General features: G+C 44.6%; 1 protein-coding gene across 1 annotated transcript in view; it reads left to right on the top strand.

The window, feature by feature from the left end:
• The first annotated feature begins 969 nt into the window (after positions 1-969).
• LOC310787314 (uncharacterized protein) overlaps positions 970-22,060 on the top strand; it is a 31,361-nt gene continuing 10,270 nt past the window's right edge. Inside the window, exons 1-3 of the mRNA XM_083648700.1 lie at positions 970-1,103; positions 11,461-11,565; positions 20,506-20,631. Of these exons, the coding sequence (XP_083504826.1) occupies positions 11,493-11,565; positions 20,506-20,631 (199 nt within the window). The 5' untranslated portion in view covers positions 970-1,103; positions 11,461-11,492. The remainder of the gene's footprint in view (positions 1,104-11,460; positions 11,566-20,505; positions 20,632-22,060) is intronic.

Here is a 22,060-nt window from a genome sequence, read left to right as displayed (position 1 = left end):
ATAATTAAGACATGTGCCAACTTTGACAACGTTTGGTTCAGTATTTTAAGAGCAAACTTCAATAAGAATAGGCTTGGAGTTCTGAGGAGCCGAAAGGGTACAGAGGGGGTAGGGGAGTAATTATCTTGAAATCCCATAGTCTTTGGGGGCACTGTGACGTCAGTGTGCCCCTAATCTCCCATTCATTTGAGAAAAGAAAAAAAAGCAGTGTTCGACCCGTAGAGGGCGCTTATGCCAGTTATGCTGCTGAAAAATGATACAAATGGTAAAATGGCAACAGTTTGGTGTCAAATGTGGAAATTCTGACCAGAATTCTTCACACATCACCCCCAAAGTCATATATATTGGTTAAAAGCTGAAAAAAAGTGTTTTGGAGGTTAGTTCTCCTTTAAACAAGTTGGTAGTAGGCTAGTGGTCCCACAGTAGTGGACAGCCTGCATGCGGCTACGTCACACTTCACAAATTGTCATTTACTGATGTAAAAAAACTCCAAATGATCTGCTCCTGTTCCTGCCGGAATGGCATGTGTGTTTGTATGCGATTGTGCGCATCGGATTTAAATCCCACTCTGTGCTCTGCTGCTTGCCTTCCTTTACAAGACCCGCCCTGCATATCGTTCAAGCACTATTATTGGCCCAGGCATGTATAGGCTACTCGTTGTTTCAGTGCACATGTGATGACACCATAACAGCAAATCCGAGGCGGAGAAGCCCTGCATGAATGCACGCACAAAAGCTGTGTTCAGTATCGATCTTTTGATGTCAGGATCGATCTTCAAAACGAGACTCAGGTATCGGGAGTATCGATATTTTGGGATCGATCCGCCCACCCTATTCAGTTGGTTCATGAAAGCGCTGGGCTGCGTGCCCTCCAGAGTTTGTGGTGTGGGATTCCTCCATCTCAAAAGAAGAACACAAAAGACTTGCTCCGGCGCTTGACTGTTGCGTAGGCGGGCACAGGGCGTGGTTATGATGTTGGAAATTTTAGCAATGGCTTGCATCAGCCCAAAAGGAATGAGAAGCCTGAGAAACAGATGTGGACATCGACTCTATTATTTTTGCTCTACGGTGTGAAGGGAAGGGTGCTGCTGTGGAGGCAATAAGGTAAACTCACTAATTATTACATGTCAGTTCATCACGGATTATGCTTTTGGGCTACACATCATCAAACAGTGGTGCGCAGCAGCAGTAGCTACTGTTATTGTAGTAAAGAGCCTGGTGACGCGAGGTTAGTAGTGGGTAGCCTATAGGATAGGTCTACTAGTTTCCGCTTGGAATGAGATTTGTATGTGGGGCTTCCTGGGGTCCGCAGCAAATTGATCAGTGTTTGTTGTTATTCATTATACTATCTTTACATTTGCATGAAGTTAACACAATTAGAGAATAAAACGAGACTAAAAAGAAGTAACCAAGGCACTCTTGTAGGTGAAAAATCACCTACAAGAGTGCCTTGGTTACTTCTTTTTAGTCTCAACTGTGCCACCCCTGACCAAAGAGCAACTTGACGTTATTCTACTCGGCCTAAGACACACACACACACACACACACACACACACACACACACACACACACACACACACACACACACACACACACACACACACACACACACACACACACACACACACACAGAGCAATGCTTGTTCCATATGTTCAGGCAATACACATTGTGTGCATACACACACACAGCTCCCCGCTATCTGTCCCAGTTGGTATAACTTTGGCCTACATCCTGAAGCCGGCCCCTCCCCCTGTTCTGTCTCTGGATCGCAGGCCCGCAGTAGGGCTGCATTCCTCAGTGCACGCGCGCACACACACACACACACGCGCGCACACACACAAACACACACACACACACACACACACACGCACGCACGCAAAAGAGGAAGCAGAGTTCCCCATCCCCCACCGTCTTGACATGACAGAAGTCATGTCATGTATATTGATACGGGTATGTAAGACGGCGTCTCTCTGCCACTTCAGAAAGCGTCTTGAGGAAGGGCCGGTGTGGCCCGAGACGTCACGCTGTATGCAAAATAAAAAAAACCTAACGGGAGCTCGTTTTGGTGTGCGGAACTGCGGATCATTCTTTTTTCACTGTGAGTACCCTTTTGATCCAGCACCCAGGCCCAGTGTGGCCTAGTTTGGATGTGCGTGTCCCTGTCTACTTTTTGCAAAAGTTACAACTAAGCCTGTCTATGGTGGCCGTTTTCTTGTTTCCACATTCCTAGGCCACCTAATCTGCAGAGAATCTTGTTTTGACTCGTGTTCTTAGAATCCACTTTTCTTGCAAAAACCCAAGTGTAATTACAAGTCCAGGCAGAGAAACGTTGAACGTGAACATTTATTTTCAGTTGCAAGTAGGGATGTTCATCAATTATCGAAAATCGATAATCGATCGTTAAGGATTGGAATCGATCCTGTGGCATTTGGATCGATTTTTTAATTATTAAAAAAAAAAAAAAAAAAAAAAAAAAAAAATTTTGGACTAGGTTTGGGTGGAATTCGTTCCTCCTCGCCCACTCCATTGCACAGCCGACTAACGTGAGGTGGAGCTTCATATAGTCTCTAGTTTTCTGGCTGGGCACGGGCCTTTGTGCCAACAAAACTGTTTTAAACATGAGAAATTCACACCGGCATGCGCCGGGGACAGCAGTGTTGGAGAGGAGACACATTGAAATAAAGAGTTCATTGAGGAGAACACGTTGTCTTTCGTATTTTCTGCCATAGGCATTCATTTTGTTAAAAAAAAAAAAAAAAAAAAAAAAAAATTGAAAATATTGAAAATTTTCTAAGTATTAATAAAATCGATAATCGATAATTGATCGTTAATTCTCACCGATTATCGATTTTGGAAAATTTTCAAAATGAACATCCCTAGTTGCAAGTATGGTCCATTACCACAAAAATATATTCTACAAAAAGTAAATAAACACGTATGGTTACTCTAAATCAGTCTACACGGTCTACACGGTCTACACGGTCTAAAACTTGTTGCGATGTTATCTGCTGCAGATTTCCTGCTGTTCTGGCTTGTCCGAGCACATGGTGTTTCAGTATAGCTTTATTAAACTGCGGTTTCCCCCGCGCATGCCCACATACAACATCCGGGTATCACATGTACCATTTAAGGGCACCACTAGGTGTCCCTGTAACACAGGCTACTAACATATACCTATATGTAACATCTCCTTTTCTTTAGCCGTTTGAATAACATGCTTATGGCCTTTCACTACAGTGCAGTGCATAAAACATTATTAACGTGCCAACAACATTTTACCTTGGAGAATAACAATTTCAAATATTCAAATAACATTGCATAAACCATTCCTTTTTTTTTTCTTTTTTTTTCTTTTTTTTTTTTCTGTTTCTAACCACGAACAAAGTCCAGTCCAGCATATCAGTCCCAGAGTCAAACAGTCCAAGTCAATCACAGTCTACCCCCCTCTTTTTTTTTTTTTCTTTCTTCTTCCCCAAAGTCACAAGTCCAGTCGTTGTGGTGGCCGTGACAGGCGGCCACTCCGTGAGTAGACACCTTGGCCTGCCGCGCCTGAACCCCCCGGCATCAAGCCCTGCACCGGTGCCCTCGGTGTGCGAGGACATTCGTCGTTGCTTGTCTCACCCTGACCCGAGACAATCTGTGTCTCGGACGGGGCTGTCTCGCCAGTGACATGAGCCTGATCAGGGCTGTTTCGCTCAGGCTGCCGTGTGTCCAACTGTTGGGCTCGAGCTGAGCGCTCCGCAACACGCAGATCCACCCGGTTGCGTCTGTAAAGTGTGCCATCCACATCCACCATGAATGAGCGAGGAGCGACTTTCTGGAGGCATTGGCCCAGTCGCCACCTCCCTGTGCGATCACCTGGGAGAGGCCTCATTCTTATGGGATCTCCCACATTCAGCTCTGGAAGGTCCCTGGCAGCCGTGTCATAGAATGATTTTGCAATCCGCCGTTTCCACCGCAACTTCTCTGCCACTCCATCCACCACACGTGGCAGAAGCAGACTGTCTGCGACCGGCAGTGACGCTTTGAGCCTGCGTGACATTAAGCGTTGGGCCGGGCTGCTGTCTAACCCCTCTGTGGGTGTGTTGCGCCAGTGAAGGATGGCCATCCATGTATCCGTGCCATCCAACTTCGCCCGCTTGCAGAGTGATTTGACGATCTTAACGGCCGATTCCGCCTTGCCGTTTGACTGAGGATGTCGGGGTGAGGACGTGACATGGGTAAATCCCCAACTTGTTGCAAACTTCCTGAACCGTTCGCAAGCAAATTGCGGGCCATTGTCCGTGATCACTCTGTCCGGCTGTCCATAACGCGCAAACTGGGCTTTGCAGCGTGTGATGAGTGTCTCAGCAGACAGATCTGGCAGATGATCGATTTCCCAGAAGTCTGAATACTGGTCTACAATGATGAGAAAGTCCTTGCCAGCATATGAAAAACCATCCATGCTCACTGCCTGCCATGGGCGTACAGGTATGTCATGCGACATCATAGATTCCTTCTGCTGGGCCCGTGCGTACTCGTTGCACGCGGAGCAGTTTGCCACAAAGTCCTTTATCTCTGCTCTCATATTTGGCCAGAAAAGCGTATCCCTGGCCCGTCTGTAACACGCGTCCCCACCAATGTGGCTAGCGTGTATGCGTTTGAGCAGCTCAGACCTCATGGCCCTCGGAATAACAACGCACTGCCCCCTGTACAGCACCCCGTCTTGAACACTCAGTTCATCCCTGAAGGGCCAGTATTCCCGCACCGCCAGCGGGGTGTCCTCCTTAAAGTCTGGCCAGCCATTGAGGACCACAGACGCTAGCTCCTGGAGTACATCATCTGTTTCCGTGTGCTGCACAATCTGGCGAAACCTGAAAGCTGTAACATCGAGGTGCTGTGCCTGGTCCAGCTGTGCATATTCGGCCTGGGTGCTGTCAATGGCGCACACAGCATGCTGCACGTATGGGGCGTCTGACCCGCGGCACGGTGGCGTGGCCCTGCTTAGGGTATCGCTGACATACATCTCGGGCCCCGGCTTGTACACGACATCCAGATTGTAACATTGCAGCTGCAGCAACATGCCCTGGAGACGTTTCGGTGCGCTCAGGAGGGGCTTTTTGAAGATCGTGATTAGCGGTTTGTGGTCAGTTTCTGCGGTGATAGTCTCCCTGCCATATAGGTACTGGTGGAATCTCTGGCAGGCGAAGACAATGCTCAAACACTCTTTCTCTATTTGAGCGTAGTTCTGCTCAGTCTGCGTCAGTGCCCTCGAGGCAAAAGCCACCGGCTGCCCCCCTTGCAACAAGCAGCCCCCTAGTCCAGTCATGCTCGCGTCGCTCTGGACCGTAACGGGCTTTGTGATGTCATAGTATTTGAGGACGGGCGTGCTGGTGACCATCCGCTTCACCTCACGCACCGCATCCTCATGTTTGGGCAGCCAGTGCCACATAACGTCCTTATCCAGGAGCCTGCGGAGCGGCTCACAAACCTCAGAGAGCTTCGGCAGGAACTTTGCAAGGTACGTCACGAACCCAATAAAGCGCTGCACCGCTTTCACATCCGTGGGCGTCGGCATTTCCTGCACGGCTCGTGTTTTCTCTGGGTCGATTCTCAGTCCCTCCGAGGAGAGTATGTGGCCGTGGAAGTGTACAGCTTTGAGCTTGAATTGCAGCTTGCGCTCACTCAGCCTGAGTCTCACTGCCCTGCATCGTTCCATGAGAGCTTTCAAGTTGTTGTCATGGTCCAGCTCTGCTTCGGCATCTGTATCGCCACATCCGACCACCAGGATGTCATCAGCGATCGGTTCGATACCAGCCAGGCCCGTTAGCAGCTCATGCTGCTTGCGCTGATAGATCTCAGGCGCTACTGAGACTCCGAAAGGGAGCTTAAGCCATCTCATTCGACCCCACGGTGTCCAAAAGGTTGTCAGACGGCTGCTCACGTCATCGAGCTTGCACTGTAGAAACGCATCGCGAGCGTCCACCAATGTGAACAGGCGGGCCTTGGGCAACTTATACAACACATCCTCCAGCGTTGGCATATGGTAGTGAGACCTCAGCAGTGCTTGGTTGAGGGGCTTTGGGTCGATACAGATTCTTATCTTCTCTGGCTTTGCAACAGTCACCATGCTACTTATCCACGCTGTTGGCTCAGTCACCGGCACAATGTTGCCAGCCTTGACATGTCTATCCAGCTCCTCCTTGACTCTCTCTTTCAGCGCTACCGGCACATTCCTCGGCGCGCACTGTACTGGCATTACATCAGGATCCAGCTCAAAGTGTGTCTCGCCCGGGACCGACTCGATTGGGTCATTGAAGACATCGTGATAGTCTTTCAGCAGCTGATCTTTCGTACGGGGCGTAGACTGACTTGCATCAACTTTATTCAGTTCCTCCGGAACTGTGAAGCTTACAAGGCCCAGACGCTCACATGTGTCACCCCCGAGAAGAGGCTTTTGCTCCGTGTTGACTATTTCAAACGTGAGGTTGTGCTTTTCTCCCTGGATAACACATTCTGTGTGGAATTTCCCCAGTGATGTCATGAATTTCCCAGAGTATAGTTTCAACCTGGCTGTGCTCGGGCGTAGCGCCGTTCTGGGTGACAGCTTCTCTTTTATCTTGTGGCCCATAACATTACAGGTGGAGCCTGTATCCAGCTGGCACTGCTGCTTTTTTTTATTCAGACATAGATTCACAAACCACTTGCGCCCCTGCTGGGCTTTTGCGATATTAACACATTCTGTGACTTGAAACAGTCTCTCATCAGTATCTGATTCCTCTTGTTCATCATCTTCAAGCACATTCACTTTCTTTATTTTGTCAGACTTGCTGCTAGCCTGGCATACTTTGGCAAAGTGATTTGATATGCCACATATCCGGCAAGCCTTACCGTAGGCTGGACACTGCTCTCTGCCCCGTTTGTGGCTGTTCCCACAGTATTTGCAGTTCCACTGTGGCTCTTTTTCCGCTGCTTTCCTTTGAAATCTGCGCCTCTCACTTTGTCTGTCCATGGCATTTACACTGTCTGCCTGCGCCAACGGGGTCTCAATGATTCTCATGTGTTTCTCTGTCAGTTCAGCAAGCCGACAGATCTCCGTCGCTGTTCGTAACGTCAGCTCTCGTTCCCGTAGTAAGCGCCTCCTGGTGCCTTCACTCGCAACGCCCAACACAAGCCTGTCTCGAATCAGTTCGTCTTTCAGCGCACGGTACTCACATGACGATGCTCTCTCTTTTAGCCTTGTCAGAAAATGGTCTATTGGCTCGTCAGTCTCTTGTTTACAACATCCAAACATGTATCTCTCGTAGATCACATTCTTCGCCGGCTTGAAGTAATCCCCCAACGCATTCAAAATAGCAGCTGGGTCCTTCTTTTGATCCTCGGTTAACGTGAGGCTGTGCGTGTAAACATGACAGCACTCACTTCCCATTAGCCGTCTCAGCGAGGCTGCCTGGATTAGCTTCGACTTCTCACTCAGTCCGGTAGCCAGCAAAAAGTCCTCAAACTCCGCTCGGAAGACCTCCCAGTTCTTTGCCAAGTCTCCCGACATGCGCATACCCTCGGGCGCTGGGATGCTGTTGCTTGCCATAGCGTGGTTTTATTTATTTCTGTCTTTGTTATTCAGAAATCCCGCTTCTGACGCCATGTTTCAGTATAGCTTTATTAAACTGCGGTTTCCCCCGCGCATGCCCACATACAACATCCGGGTATCACATGTACCATTTAAGGGCACCACTAGGTGTCCCTGTAACACAGGCTACTAACATATACCTATATGTAACACATGGCTCCTCCTCCCCCTCTGCCCATGCGCAACAAAACGGCCCCACAGTGCCACCCACTGTCGCAAATAATAACTGTAATAGGTTATATGACATTACAACTAGAGTAAATTAAAGCTTGAACATAGCATGTAATTAGAATAAAAAATAGCTATTATAAATCAAATATTAGCATGCATAAAGGCTGAATTATGCTCACCCTGCCGTGAAGGGCGCGGGGGTGGAGCGAGGGGCGGGCGCGTCAAATTACGTAAATTTGTTGGGCGTGGTTAGTCGCGAGCTCCAGCAGCCGCTCGCGTTCTGCCTGATTTTTTTTCTAACAGCGCGAGCTTCTCTCCAAACATGGCTGCTTTCGATTCACTGAACCCTGAACACTGAGCTGTGTTTTCACCACATTTCTTGACCCATGTGGTAGGCTATAAACTTAGATTTGCAACTGTTCGTTTTTAGTCATTTCACCAAGTAAATGTGTTGTGTTGAGAGCATGATTGAGAGAGATTAAAAGCAGCACAGAGTAGGCAATCAGGGCTGAGAAGTAAAAACGGCTTTCAGTAAAAACAAGTTTGGTGAGTCCTTCATGTGCTGATGTGCGGTCGTTTGAGAGTGAAAGCGCACTCAGTACTACACAGCGTTTCATTGCGACTTTTCACGGGCTATTCTTCTCACCATTGTACAATAGCTACAATACATGCTGATCACTTTCTGAGTATAATGGCATCAGCCCCAGCGCGAGGTCTGCACGGTGACTCACGGAGACTCGCGGGGCCCCACCCCCACGGAGCTTTGCTCGAGCATAAGAGCACCTTAATACGTGGTTAAATGGCACTCACACTGTCCTCAACGAACACATAATGTTTTAAAGATGATGTATCAGTCCAAGTTGCCATTTTATTTCAGTGGGCAGATAGCGGAGTGGTTAAGGTGTAGGGCTGCCATGCTGGTGATCCGGGTTCAGGTTGTGGCAGCTATTTTATTTTTACATAGCCTAGATGTTTATTCGGTAACATTTTACAATACTGTAACACAAAAATTGGGTAGTTACTGAGGAACGAGTCAGGAACAAACCATTAGTTCATGAATAGTTAATAGGTAGTTCCTTAATGGTAGTTACTTAAGAACTGACCATTAGTTACCATGTTAACGAACCAGTAAGTAATGATTACTTCCTTAAGTTTTTTTCCGCTAGTTCATGAGTAGTTAATGGGTAGTTACTTAAGAACAGACTATTAGTTACCATAGTTGTTACTTGGGAATTAATCATTAGTTCATGATTACTTCACCATTAGTTACCATATTTGTGCACCCTCAAGTAAAGCAGGCCATCATACTTAGTTGTTACTAGGGAGTTCATCATTACTTCATGATTACTTTACCATTAGTTACCATATTTGTGCACCCTCAAGTAAAGCAGGCCATCATACTTAGTTGTTACTAGGGAGTTCATCATTACTTCATGATTACTTTACCATTAGTTACCATATTTGTGCACCCTCAAGTAAAGCAGGCCATCATACTTAGTTGTTACTAGGGAGTTCATCATTACTTCATGATTACTTTACCATTAGTTACCATGTGTGTGCCTCTCAAGTAAAGCAGGCCATCATACTTAGTTGTTACTAGGGAGTTCATCATTAGTTCATGATTACTTCACCATTAGTTACCATGTGTGTGCCTCTCAAGTAAAGCAGGCCATCATACTTAGTTGTTACTATGGAATTAATCATTAGTTCATGATTACTTCACCATTAGTTACCATATTTGTGCCCCCTCAAGTAAAGCAGGCCATCATACTTAGTTGTTACTATGGAATTAATCATTAGTTCATGATTACTTCACCATTAGTTACCATCTCTGTGACCCCTCAAGTAAAGCAGGCCATCATACTTAGTTGTTACTAGGGAATGCATCATTACTTCATGATTATCTTACCATTAGTTACCATCACCCTATAACAAATAAATACAAGAGTTGTTCCAGGTGAGGTTTGAACCCTTGGCCCCAAGATCGCAAGATTAATAGTCTGGTTCCCGAGGCGCCAACACACAACACAACACAACACAACAACGGACTAAGAGACGATTTAACATCTAAAGAAACCAGTAAATGTCACATTTGAGGAGCTGGAATCAGAGAATTAGGACATTTATCCTTAAAGAAATGGCTCAAAATGATTAATTGATCATCCAAATAGGCAATTCATGTAATATTTGGCAATTAATCGATGACTAATTGTTGCAGCTCTTTATCAGTTTTTATAAAATTTATTTTTATGTATTTTCAAAATACGTATTTGTATTTCAAATACATATTTTTCAGACCAGTATTTAGTATTTGTATTGTGATAAATTTTTTGAGCAAGTATTTGTAATTTGTATTAAAATACTTTTTGATGTATTTTCGCCCAACTCAGACCACGGGCACGTTCTGTCCTTTCAACCTGTATAATGAAGATTGTTTGTCTTTGGCAGCATTCTTTATGGGCCGAGCAGCCAGGATGCAAAGTACTAATTAAATTGGTTAAATTGGTTTTAACTTTCTTTGTTTACAGCCAAAGCATAGCTACTTTTTATTGTTATGTAACACCCTCGTTGTGGAAGAAAGGTGATTGCGTTTTGATGAGTTTTCACTTTATTTGTAACAGAGGGCCTCTGTTTCAGATTAATTTCTTATAAAAAAAAAAACAGATCAAGATGATGGGGAAGGAATAGATCATCAGTAAATATTTAACAGTTGAGTCTTAATAGATTACTAATGCTTTATGCATAGAGTACTGCAGGAATGAGTCTGGGCTGGATGTTAGCACTTCCAGCTCTTACATCTAAAAGTCAATGGGATTTTGTAATGGGATTTTGGTTAAATGCATGAAATAAGGTCTGTAGTTAACAAAAGTTTATGAAACAACTTTGTGTTCAGCAAGATAATCTAAATGAGCAGGGGACCCCAAAATTCCCTTTCCCTGGCCACATAATGACATCATCAGTCACATCACACGATGATTGTGGAGCATCATGCCCTGGGCATGACATCATCAGTGTGTATGACATCATCAGTCGGGGGTGTCTGCATGCTCACTTGATGGTTTGTTTATAATATGACATTTCAGTCACCACTGGCCACCACTCGACCAGCCAGTAATACAAAACTACAGTTTCTTAAAAAGTATCAAAGGTAAGTTACAATTTTTAATGAGAGATATAAAAAGACATGTTTTTTGAGGAACAGCTGGAATTTGAAATGATAACTTTTTATTAGAAAGATATGCGCCGAACGTCTAGACTTTATTGCAATAAAACAACTACACCGGGGCATTTTTGACCCACTGATGCATCTAAGGGTTAATGTTATAAAGTGTTGTAGCTTTGTAACTACCACCATTGGATTCCTTGACCCTGAAAATGTAGGTATAGCAGTTACAATCAATGTTCCATCTTCCATCAAGATATTACAAAACGTAAATTTTATGGTGACCATTTTGTAAATTCCAATATGGCCACCACATAGACATATGGGCAAATGGAAACATTGATTTTATGATTCCTTATACAATACCCTTTCCAAAAATGTATAGTTTTGCTAATCTCCCAAAAAATCCCACAAAAGTTCAAATCAAAACATAATGAATCTGACTATATATGTGTGTCTTTTTTTCGAGACTGAACACTGTATTAAAACTGTGTTAAATGACTGTGTGCCTGTCAAGGGGCCAGCCCACCTGACACCCTGGTGAGGAAGATGAGGTTGAGGAGGAGGAAGGACAAGGAGGCACAGCAGGCGCTGAAGGGCATGAGCGACGTCACGCATGGAGGTAAGTACACAGATAATGTAGGAAAAAAGAGTGGAAAGAAGCACCATGAACTATAATCACATGGTTACATGGTTTTAATTTATGCAAAAGGACTCTCTCCCTACTTTCCTTGTTAAAACCATTACAGACAAAACTAAGATTACAGAACCAATCCAGAGTCTTTAGGGCGGCCTTCGTATTGGGGTGGTGACATGCAGAGGTCATGTGCTGAGCACACATTGATAAAACAATCAAATAAAGTAATGTTGCTCAGGACATCCTTTTTTAATGTTTTAAAAAGCTTTCCATGATACAAAGTGATTCTCTGTATCTCCAGTTTGTTTTACTATAGAGGATAACGGGGAAGAGAGTCATTTCCACTAAGCCTTAGCGGAAGTGACTCTCTCGCTAAGGCATGTCCTTGACTAAATCTAAGGGGCATCCGTTTGTTATGCCCAGTTCAGACTAGATGATTAGCCCTCGGCGGGGAATGAACCTGGGTCTCTGCGGTGGTAAAAATATTCTATGTAATGGAACTACTAAAAGATGACAATAATTGAAAAACTAACATGGTCATTTAGTACTAAAACACGTTACTAGCCCCAACACTGATGACAACAAAGATCTTAGTAGAGCTGGGCAATATGGACCAAAAATCATATCTCAGTATTTTTAGGCTGAAATGGCGAAATATGATATATCTTGGTATTTTCTACAAAGTGGGCTAGATTTTCAATTGTAAATTGGGCCAGGCGATATGGACTCTTACAAAATATATTTACACAATGTGATTTTTTATAAAAAATCATCAGTGAATAATGATATAATGAATAACGTCTGGTAAGCTCATAAAATGACTTCACTTTACTGCAGCCTTTAAAACCAGGAAAAGACGAGTATGCAGTATCACGATATTACCATAACAAAATCTAAAACGAGATCTGTCTCATCTAGTCACAATATTGGCCAGACCTAACCTTGAGTGCCACACAGAAACCTGAGACACAATTTGCAGAAAAACAGGATTAAAGTTGATTATCAATCTGCTTCTTTAAATGGTGTAGTTATAATAAATACTTCGTTTTGAGACACACACGTACACACACATGCACCTCGCTGTGTTGACTTGACTGACTGGGGTTGACTTTATGGAGCCGACGGGTTTGGTGCATGTTTTGCAGATAACCGTTGTTTGTTCAACATCGTCCTTGCGATACCCAAACCACTGCCAGATGATGGATCCAGTGCTATTTCTTTTTGCAACAAATTCGTCCGCCTCCGGCTCCATTTTCCATACCCATTCTCTGCTACTGGCTCTCAGGTTCTTGCTCTCGTCTATCGTCCTCTACGTTTGGCATAACCACGGTGGGTTTCGTAATAACGCTGCCTTGACGGCGTCTCTTCTGGTCGAGTGTCTGCGACGTCGCGTAGCGCAGGCGAGTGTCTGTGACGAGGTTTGACGCGTTTGACGTATGCATGTGATTCCCCCTCCCTTCCTGTTTGTCTGAGTCTGAGAGGGAGAGCTGATGTTACGTCGGAGAGGCTGTATGACGTCATGGAGGTTCTGCGTTGCTGGAGTGTATTTGGCGCGCGGCTAGTCTAAAATACGACAAATTACTGTTTGTTTTTTAACTTGGCGGTTGGCATAAACTCGTTTGTGACTGGATCAGGATTAGGATGGAGGATCAGGCAGAGTTGGAGCAAGATGATGACAATATGGAGTACAGCAGAGGTAGGCCTACCTGGAATCCTACTGTAGTTTATAGTGGGTGTAGTAACTTCAATACTAGCAAACAGACTCAATTCTCCATTGACTCAGCAAAGGCACTGCAGTCATTTATTGACAGGTTGCTGCTTACAACTGGCGCCTTTTCCTATTCTACTGAAACACACAGGCGGCCGCTAGGACCCCACCCAGACCCCTTAGTGGTCCTCTGCCTGCCTGATAGAAATCCCCAAACATGAACATTCACATTACAACATTCTCTCCCCCCATAGTCCACACATAACAATATATTTTTTGTGTGAACTTGAACTTTTTCAGTTTTTCTCTTTTCTTTGAACTTCAACTAATCTACAAGGTAGGGAGTCGACAGCCCTCCTCGAGACAGATTATTCTGCCCCTTCAAGAACATAATCCTTAAAATAAGGGGGTGCCCTCCTAACCCGCCCTGGATAAGGGTTGTCTCTGTAAGGCTCCGGTTCTGGGGGTACAGGCACTACCACCTCTGGTGCTTGATCCTGTCGCTCTCGATATTCTGGTTCTTGTGGTGTCGGGTCCACCGGGAAACTCACCTCTTGAAGATTGGATTCAGTTTGTGTCCTGTCATAACGTGGGCGGATTTGATCCTGATGTCGCCTCACCAGCTTGCCGTCATGTGTTTTCACTCTCCAAGATACTGGGCCTGGCATCTCAATGAGCGTTGCTGGAATCCACTTCTGCCCCGCATACACGCACATAGACTGAGTCCACCTCTGTGAATGTGCGGTGCCGGGCATGCTTGTCATGGTGTTCATTTTGTTTGGCCTAGTTCAGTCCCACTTTGCCCGCCAGTGACGGATGCACCAGATCCAACTGAGTCCTGCTCCTCCGGTTCATGAGCAGCTCAGCCGGCGTGGCTCCGGTCGTGGTCTGAGGGGTCGATCGGTACTTGAACAGGAACCTGGATAGCTTTGTCTCCACACTACCCTCCCCCATCTTCTTGATTCCTTCCTTAAACACTCTCACAGCACGCTCAGCACAGCCATTAGATGACGGGTGATATGGTGCGGTTGTGACATGCTTTATGCCATTCTTCTTCAAAAAGTGCTCAAACTCCGCACTCACCAAGCTAGGCCCATTATCACTGACCAACACTGCTGGGATCCCATGGGTGGCAAAGATGCTCCTCAGCTTCTTTACTGTAGCCGAGGAAGTTATAGACGGCATTGGGTGAGCCTCGATCCACTTTGAGTAGGCATCGATTACGATCAGAAACATTTTTCCAAATACTGGCCCGCAAAAATCCAGATGCAGTCTCATCCATGGTTGGTTGGGCCACTCCCACGGATGTAGCGGCGCTGCGGCTGGAGTGGCTTGGTTTGACTGACATGCGTGGCATTTGCGCACTGCTGACTCCAGATCTGCATCCATGTTTGGCCACCACACGTAGCTGCGGGCCAATGTTTTCATTCTTGAGACCCCCGGATGAGCCTCGTGAAGCTCTGCAATCATGGTCTGTCTCCCCGGCGGTGGTATTATTACCCTGCTGCCCCACAGAATGCAGCCCTCCTCCACGCTCAGTTCATTTTGCCTCCTCATGTACGGCTGCACCTCTGGATCTGTGCACTCTCGGGGCCAGGAACCCTGCAGCACCCACTGATGCACTCTGGACAAGACGCGGTCCCGGCGAGTCCACTCCTGGATCTGTTTCACCTGCAGTGGTGTTCCATTCATGTGCTCCATGAGCATCACCACCTCCCCTTCTCGTGGCGTGGTGACGAGGCTGGTCGGCAGTGGGAGCCGGCTCAGTGCATCTGCGTTCCCATGTTTTGAGCCCTCCTTATACTCCAGTGTATACTCGTATGCTGCCAGGATTAACTCCCACCTCTGCATCCTGGCCACCGCTTGCTGTGGGATGGATGCCCTTACTCTCTCCCAAGAGACCCAGCAGCGGTTTGTGATCAGTCACGATGGTGCAGTGCATACCATACAGGTACTGGTGACATTTCTTCAGGCCAAAAATGATGGCTAGTGTCAATATGTCATCAAATCTGACTGTGAATAAAATCAAGAGGAAATAATCAGTAGATCTTGGCAATCTTATTTAAAGAGCGTGTGGTGCAGGTAAAAAGTCAACATGGAGAAATATGGATAAGAAGTTGGCATTCTAATACATGTGCTCAATAAAATGGCGGGGGGTTGGTCTGGGCGAACTGTGAGTTTGAGACTTCAAACTGTGGGAGTGCGCTGCTGGGAACCCAACGGAGTGCAGTGCCGCATTTCATTCAATTTGGACACGTGCATATTGATATCGATACCGATATCTATACCAATAAGAAGTCTTTTGTTATTTTCCGTACTTGTAAATTATGTGTTAGGGAATGGGGAATGGAATGGGGATATCACTTTTTGGGGGGCGATTTGGAATAGGGGAAGAAATGTGGGGTACATTGTAAGGAAAAACTGCAGGAGGCTATTGTGAAAGTAGAAGAATGGTCATATAAATGGGGTTTTAAACTCTCAGTTGATGAAACAAAGACGATGTTCTTTACAAGGAAAATAATTGATGGAGAGGTAAAACTAAAATTATATAATCAAGAATTGGAAAGAGTGAAGCACTTTAAGTTTTGAGGGTTATGGTTTGATGAAAGAATGACATGGGCTGCACATATTCAGAAGGTAGTAGATCAATGTAAGAGGGTTTTAAATGTGATGAGGTGTCTAGTTGGAAGTGAGTGGGGGGCGGATAGAACAGCTCTGAAGGCTATATACGTAAGGGATAATGTATATTGAGGCGGTGATTACGGGGGAAATAATGACCGACAGGTGATGATTGAGCCCGACGCGCAGCGGAGGGCTTAATGATTCACCTGAAGGTCATTATTTCCCAGTAATCACCGCCTCAATATACATTATCCCGCTTAGAACACGGCCTACAACTAAATCATTCAATAATCTGACAAAAATAATTATTCAAATAGATTTTTTAATAGCGTTTTCAACGGCAAAGCGGTTTCATTCGTAATTGGCACACAAGACACCACAGCTGCAACTGGTTGGCCTAATTAGTAGTGTTTGCTGACAAAAGGCTCTTATCAACTGATTAATCCAGGTGTGGCAGAGCAGCGGTCGGTTGTCGAGAAATAATGACCGGTGAATCTTGTTGATTGACCAATCAGAATCGAGTATTCGAGAGAGCCGTGTTCTAAACCGGGTTCATTAGATCAACAATAGACTATGGGTGTATTGTGTACGGGTCAGCAGCAAGCACGTCTCTCAAAAAGTTAGATAATATTCAGTATCAGGCATTAGGATTGTGTACAGGGGCATTTAGAACTACACCAACATCAGCGTTACAGGTGGAGATGGGGGACATGCCCCTAGAGATGAGTGTGAATGAATGAATGAATTTATTTGGTGATAAAATAAAATAACACAACAGTACATATAGTAATGAAAGAACAGACAATATATCAATATTGTCTGTTTTTAACTATATCGCCCAGCTCTACTCATGATATATAATATACAGTCTCTAGTGTATGATTCAACTTTTCCCATGTTCTAATCTAGTGTAAAAAAGCAAACAAACTGAAAAAATAAAAGAAAAAAATAAACAAAAATCGCAATAAATCGTAATATCGAATCGCAATAATCGTAGAATCGCAATACTTAAGAATCGCAATATAAATCGAATCGGCACCCAAGAATCGTGATAGTATCGAATCGGGAGATAAGTGAATCGCCACAGCCCTGTTGAGAACGTTCTTCTCAGTATCTTAATAGATAAAAGCTGTTCACTAGAGCAGAGGTTCTCAAATGTTTTTTAGCCAAGGACCCCTTACAAGATATAAAATATACCGGGGACCCCCTCATTCTGATTTGTGATTTTGGGCTACGCTTAATTGTTGCCACGGTAACGTGCTTGACTTTTAATTTGATAGGTTTGTTATTAGAATGTAATCCATGAACCATTTTAGGTTTAAAGCATAAACTATTTTCGTTGAACTATGAAGATTTTGCAAAAATATACTGTATATATATATATATTTTTTTTTTATTACATTACATTTACATTACGTCATTTAGCAGACGCTTTTGTTTTGTCCAAAGCGACTTACAATATCACAATTTGTCAACAGTAGGCCTACAGAAAACCACTATGCAACACAATCAATGACAGCCAAGATATTTTGATAGACTAGCACCATGTAGGAAGTAGTTTGAGAAGGAATAAGTAACATGTAGCATTTTTTTTTATTTATTAAAAAAAAAAAAAAACTTTTTTTTTTTTTTTTTTTTTTTACCTGAAAACTTTTCGCGGACCCCCTGGCAAAGTGCCACGGACCCCTGGGGGTCCGCGGACCCCCATTTGAGAACCACTGCACTAGAGTGCATAGCCTTTACAAATTGGACACTGGACAGGTTTGTGTTCAAAGTGGGAGCTTGCCAAACATATGCACACGCTCGGGACCCTCGGGTAGACCTCCTCTATGACATCCCACTCGTATTTTACTTTAAAAAAAATATTCGCTGACAGACACAGCTGAAAACTGTGCTGCTAGTATGACTGGGAAGACGGAGAGGACTGAAATGGTGGTTGACGCTGCAAAGAGATTTCTGGATGTGGTTGATGTATCTGGAGCAGAGATAGATAAAATACTGAGAGATGCATTTGTGCAAACTCAGGCGTCTGCATCTGAGTGATATGGAAAGTAATTATGAATCTGAGTACTTTGGGTGGATATGGTGTTATTTTGTTTATTTTAGCTAGTAGTTTCAGTTTAGGTTTAGTTCAGTAGATGGTGGTATAATGCAACATTTGGATGCCAACCGCCGTAAAATCGGAAGAACCGAAAGTGGGATTCACGCCCCGGGGTTAGGTACATTCTCATGACCGTTTTGGAATCTAGCACACTTAGAATAATAGAAAACTGAGATGCATCATATCACCGGGTGAGAGTGTGTGTGTGTGTGTGTGTGTGTGTGTGTGTGTGTGTGTGTGTGTGTGTGTGTGTGTGTGTGTGTGTGTGTGTGTGTGTGTGTGTGTGTGTGTGTGTGCGCGCGTGTGCGGCCTTTCATTCCAGCTTGTCTGTTTTGAATGAATAAGTAAACAGGAACAACTGGATGACAGTTACCGTACTTTACTAAAACAGGAACAACTGGATGACATTTACTTTACTAATACTAAGCGTGATATTCTGGCAGCAGAGTGTGTGTGTGTGTGTGTGTGTGTGTGTGTGTGTGAGAGGAGAGATAACTTGTTTACCAGCTAACAACGCTAGCTGTAGTTCCTCCAGATTGTCGAACCCCAAATTGCTCCTCCCAGCACGCTGCGTGGCAGCTTGCCACCATCGGTGTATGAATGGGTGAATGTACCTACTGATTGTAAAGCGATTTGGATAAAAGCGCTATATAACGCTAAATGCAGGCCATTTACCATTTTGTTTAATATGAAGATGTTATGGTAGCTCTGTTAGCTTGCTGGATTGACTATTGGTTGATTGTGACTGACTGCTTTTACATGGACCTGAGTATCACAGTTATGAGGCTTATCCTGGTTTTGAGGCTTATCCTGGTTTTGATCATATTCGGGATATGGCGTTTACATGGAACACATAAAGCAGGTTATTCATATTCCTGTATACATTGTCATATACGGTAGTATATGCAGGAGTAGTGTAATACGCTTGCGCTGTACTGTGTGCAACAACAGGAAGTGTCAAGCTACCCTCAGTATGTGTTTCCTGCTAGTAGCCTACATGTCATGCTGCCCTCAATTAAATCAAGCTAAAGCTACAAGAAGCCTCCGTCTATTGTTTACATACATAAGTACAGGACTAGTACCCGGGTTACTGATTACTGCATGCTATTTGCACAGACACCTGTGATCTTTACAACACAGACCGGCATCATTATTAGTATTAATATTATTAGTATTAATATTATTATTATTATTAGAGCTTGTATTGGGTGTGTGTGACGTGACATCATTCACCTTTTTTGTGCCAAGACTGTGTGGGATTCCTTGTATCCCCTCTTCACGGTGGTCTGTCCCCGTTTGCACACTGCTTCTTCCTTTCACTTTAGTCACAACACCTTCAGCCTGTAGTCTGTATCCTTTCTCCTATCTAGTTGATGAGATGAGACTGAAAAAAACAGCTATTCTGTGTGTTTGTGAAGCTGGAACCAGGACATTGGTATTTTTACTGATAAATAATGATAATAACGATCAATCAATGATCACATTAACTATAACCAGTTTATCTTATGTGGGTGGTGCCTATTGTTGGTAGATGATGAGGGAATAACAGGTGAGCCAGTGACAGAAGTTGCTGTTTTACTGGGTATTTATTAACATGCTGTGTTCTATCTACAGGATACTGCTGCTGTTTGCCCTCGTGGCTACAGGTAAATATAAATATACCCTAACCCTAACCCTACCCATGGATGCATTGCTCTTAAAGGGCTCGCGCCGCGTGAACTACAGTAATAATCACATGAGGGCAAAAAAACTATTTTTCACATGAGTGGGGCACGCGCTAACCCCACCGTGACGTCACGATGTACCAAATCTAAAAAGTACAAAAAGGCACGCACATCCAGTGAGGGGTTTAAACCAGGTGCAGGACCGAAGTGCAAGTAAGTAATAAAAAATAAGAGTCCGCACACTGGCAGCTGCTCCCAAATATTTAATCGAGACCACAAAAAGTGTGACGTTTCGGGCAAAGCCCTTCCTCAGACATGAATGAAGTGTAGGACACACCCCTTAAGTACCCTCACAGGGGTCACCTGACACATCATGTGATACATAGAAGAGTTAGACATACAGTGCACTTGTTCTACCAGTATACACAATAATCAAATAGCAACTGGCAATATCAAATATCAAATTCAATATACAAGTTCAATGCCAGAATATCTAAGAGAAGAAACATGAGAAGCTTGTGTGAAATGGACAGCCACTGGGCTTCTGATCACACAAGCTTCTTATATTTCTTCTTAGATATTGTGGCATTGAACTTGTTAAACACCCTGTACGTGGAGGTGACATCAACTCTCTACTACTTAAAACGGAGGCCTTTTGGATTTTCACTCTGGACACTCGAGCCCCAAAAAGGCTGAACGAAGATTTTGACTTGCGGCCATTTTTGTAGTCCTTTTGTAGGTGTGCTTGTGTGTGTTAATCTCATGATGTCCACATTGTAATGAATATTGCTCTGTCTAGTTATCTCTGTCCTGTGTCATTTTCTTCACAGCTGTGGTATCTTCATATACTTTTTTACTACTACCACAACCTGGGGACCACCTGCGTGCCCATCTGGTCTGGTCGTCCCACTGGTCACCGCTGTACGGCGCTGCACTTCTTTCAAGTTCTTGCCACGGTAAGTGTATGCCACTGCCACTACTGCATTAATGGCCGTGTGTCCACTGAGCTTCTTTTCCACAGCTCCAGCTTCTTCAGTTTTCCAGTTGTTTCCAATGAGGACAGAGTCTGTATAGAGAAAGTTGTGAGTAGGGCTGGGACGGATCACGGATAATCCGTGACAGGCCCGGCGCTAGGGGCGGGCCTGACCGGGCCGGGCCCCCCCATTCAACAAACTGGCCCCCCCATTCCAAAAAAAAAAAAAAAAAAAAAAAAAATTTGCTAAACGTTTTTCCGTTTTTCTGTTTTAAAGTTTAACGTGGAATCTGGCTGTCATTAGGCATTGATTAACTGAATGCTATTGCTAACTGTTACTTTGAACATCCATTTGCAATGATTCTGGCTGGATATTAACTATTGTAAATTTGTCACAATGAATGCAATTTGTGCACAATGTGTAAATACACTTAATATTAATTGTTTAGGCCTAATTATTTGTAAAGTCACAACACATTAGAGATGTGTGTAGTTCTTCACAGATTTAGCCTCTTCATTTTGCTCTCAAATGCACCAGGTTGACGAATTTTACTTTAAAATGTACAAAATCTTCTTCCGGGGGACCCCCCTTGGGTAGCTTGGCCCCCCCAAGCTAGTGGCAGGCCCCCTCTGTAACTTGGGTCTGGAGCCGGGCCTGATCCGTGATCCGTACGGATCAGCCCCCACGGTTCGGCACACGGTTCGGAACGTCGTGGTCCGCGGACCCCCCCCCCCCCCCCCCCTTTCGTTTCATTTAACGTTTAACGTTAGTGTATGAGAACGCCTGCAGCGCAGCCAGACACAGACAGGCATCATCATGGCAAGCACAAGTGAGCTTCCTCATCCCTTCTCTGTAAAGTCTCTCTGAAGGCTGTGGCTAGTGGCTACTAAAGACAGCGTCACACAAACTTATTTCAACACCTCTGAAAAAGCACAGGAATGCGAGCAGCATGTTGCGGGCTCCACAAGATAGCGAGAGCCACAACACGCACACACACTAACACACGCGCACACGTTTCACGAACACATTATCACCGGACGGTGAAATGTTGCCTTGGACACATAACAACAAAACAACACGTGGGGCCACCGAGTAGCATAACGTAGCATCAACGTTATGTTTCCAGACTCACCCGGTCTGGTCTGTACCCGTGTCATGTGACTACGTTAGCAAGCAACAGGCAGGAAGTTAGGCGCAGTGCCACCTAAAACAAGAAGGCGGGTTGTTTTGCCTTCAGAATAAAAGCATAAATTGTGTCATGAGAAAAAAATATGTTTTGAGCTGTGCAGGGCAACAAATGGTTAGAGAAGTATAATAGTATTAAAAATTCAAATCGAAAATCTAATTTTGAGAGAAAAAATCTGATATAGCCTATTTTTTTTTTTTGCTGATCCGAAAAATCCGTGATCCG

This window comes from Poromitra crassiceps, assembly GCF_964638095.1.
Source record: "Poromitra crassiceps genome assembly, chromosome: 13".
NCBI classification, from domain to species: Eukaryota; Metazoa; Chordata; class Actinopteri; order Beryciformes; family Melamphaidae; genus Poromitra; species Poromitra crassiceps.
This window is presented reverse-complemented; position numbering and strand designations above follow the sequence as displayed.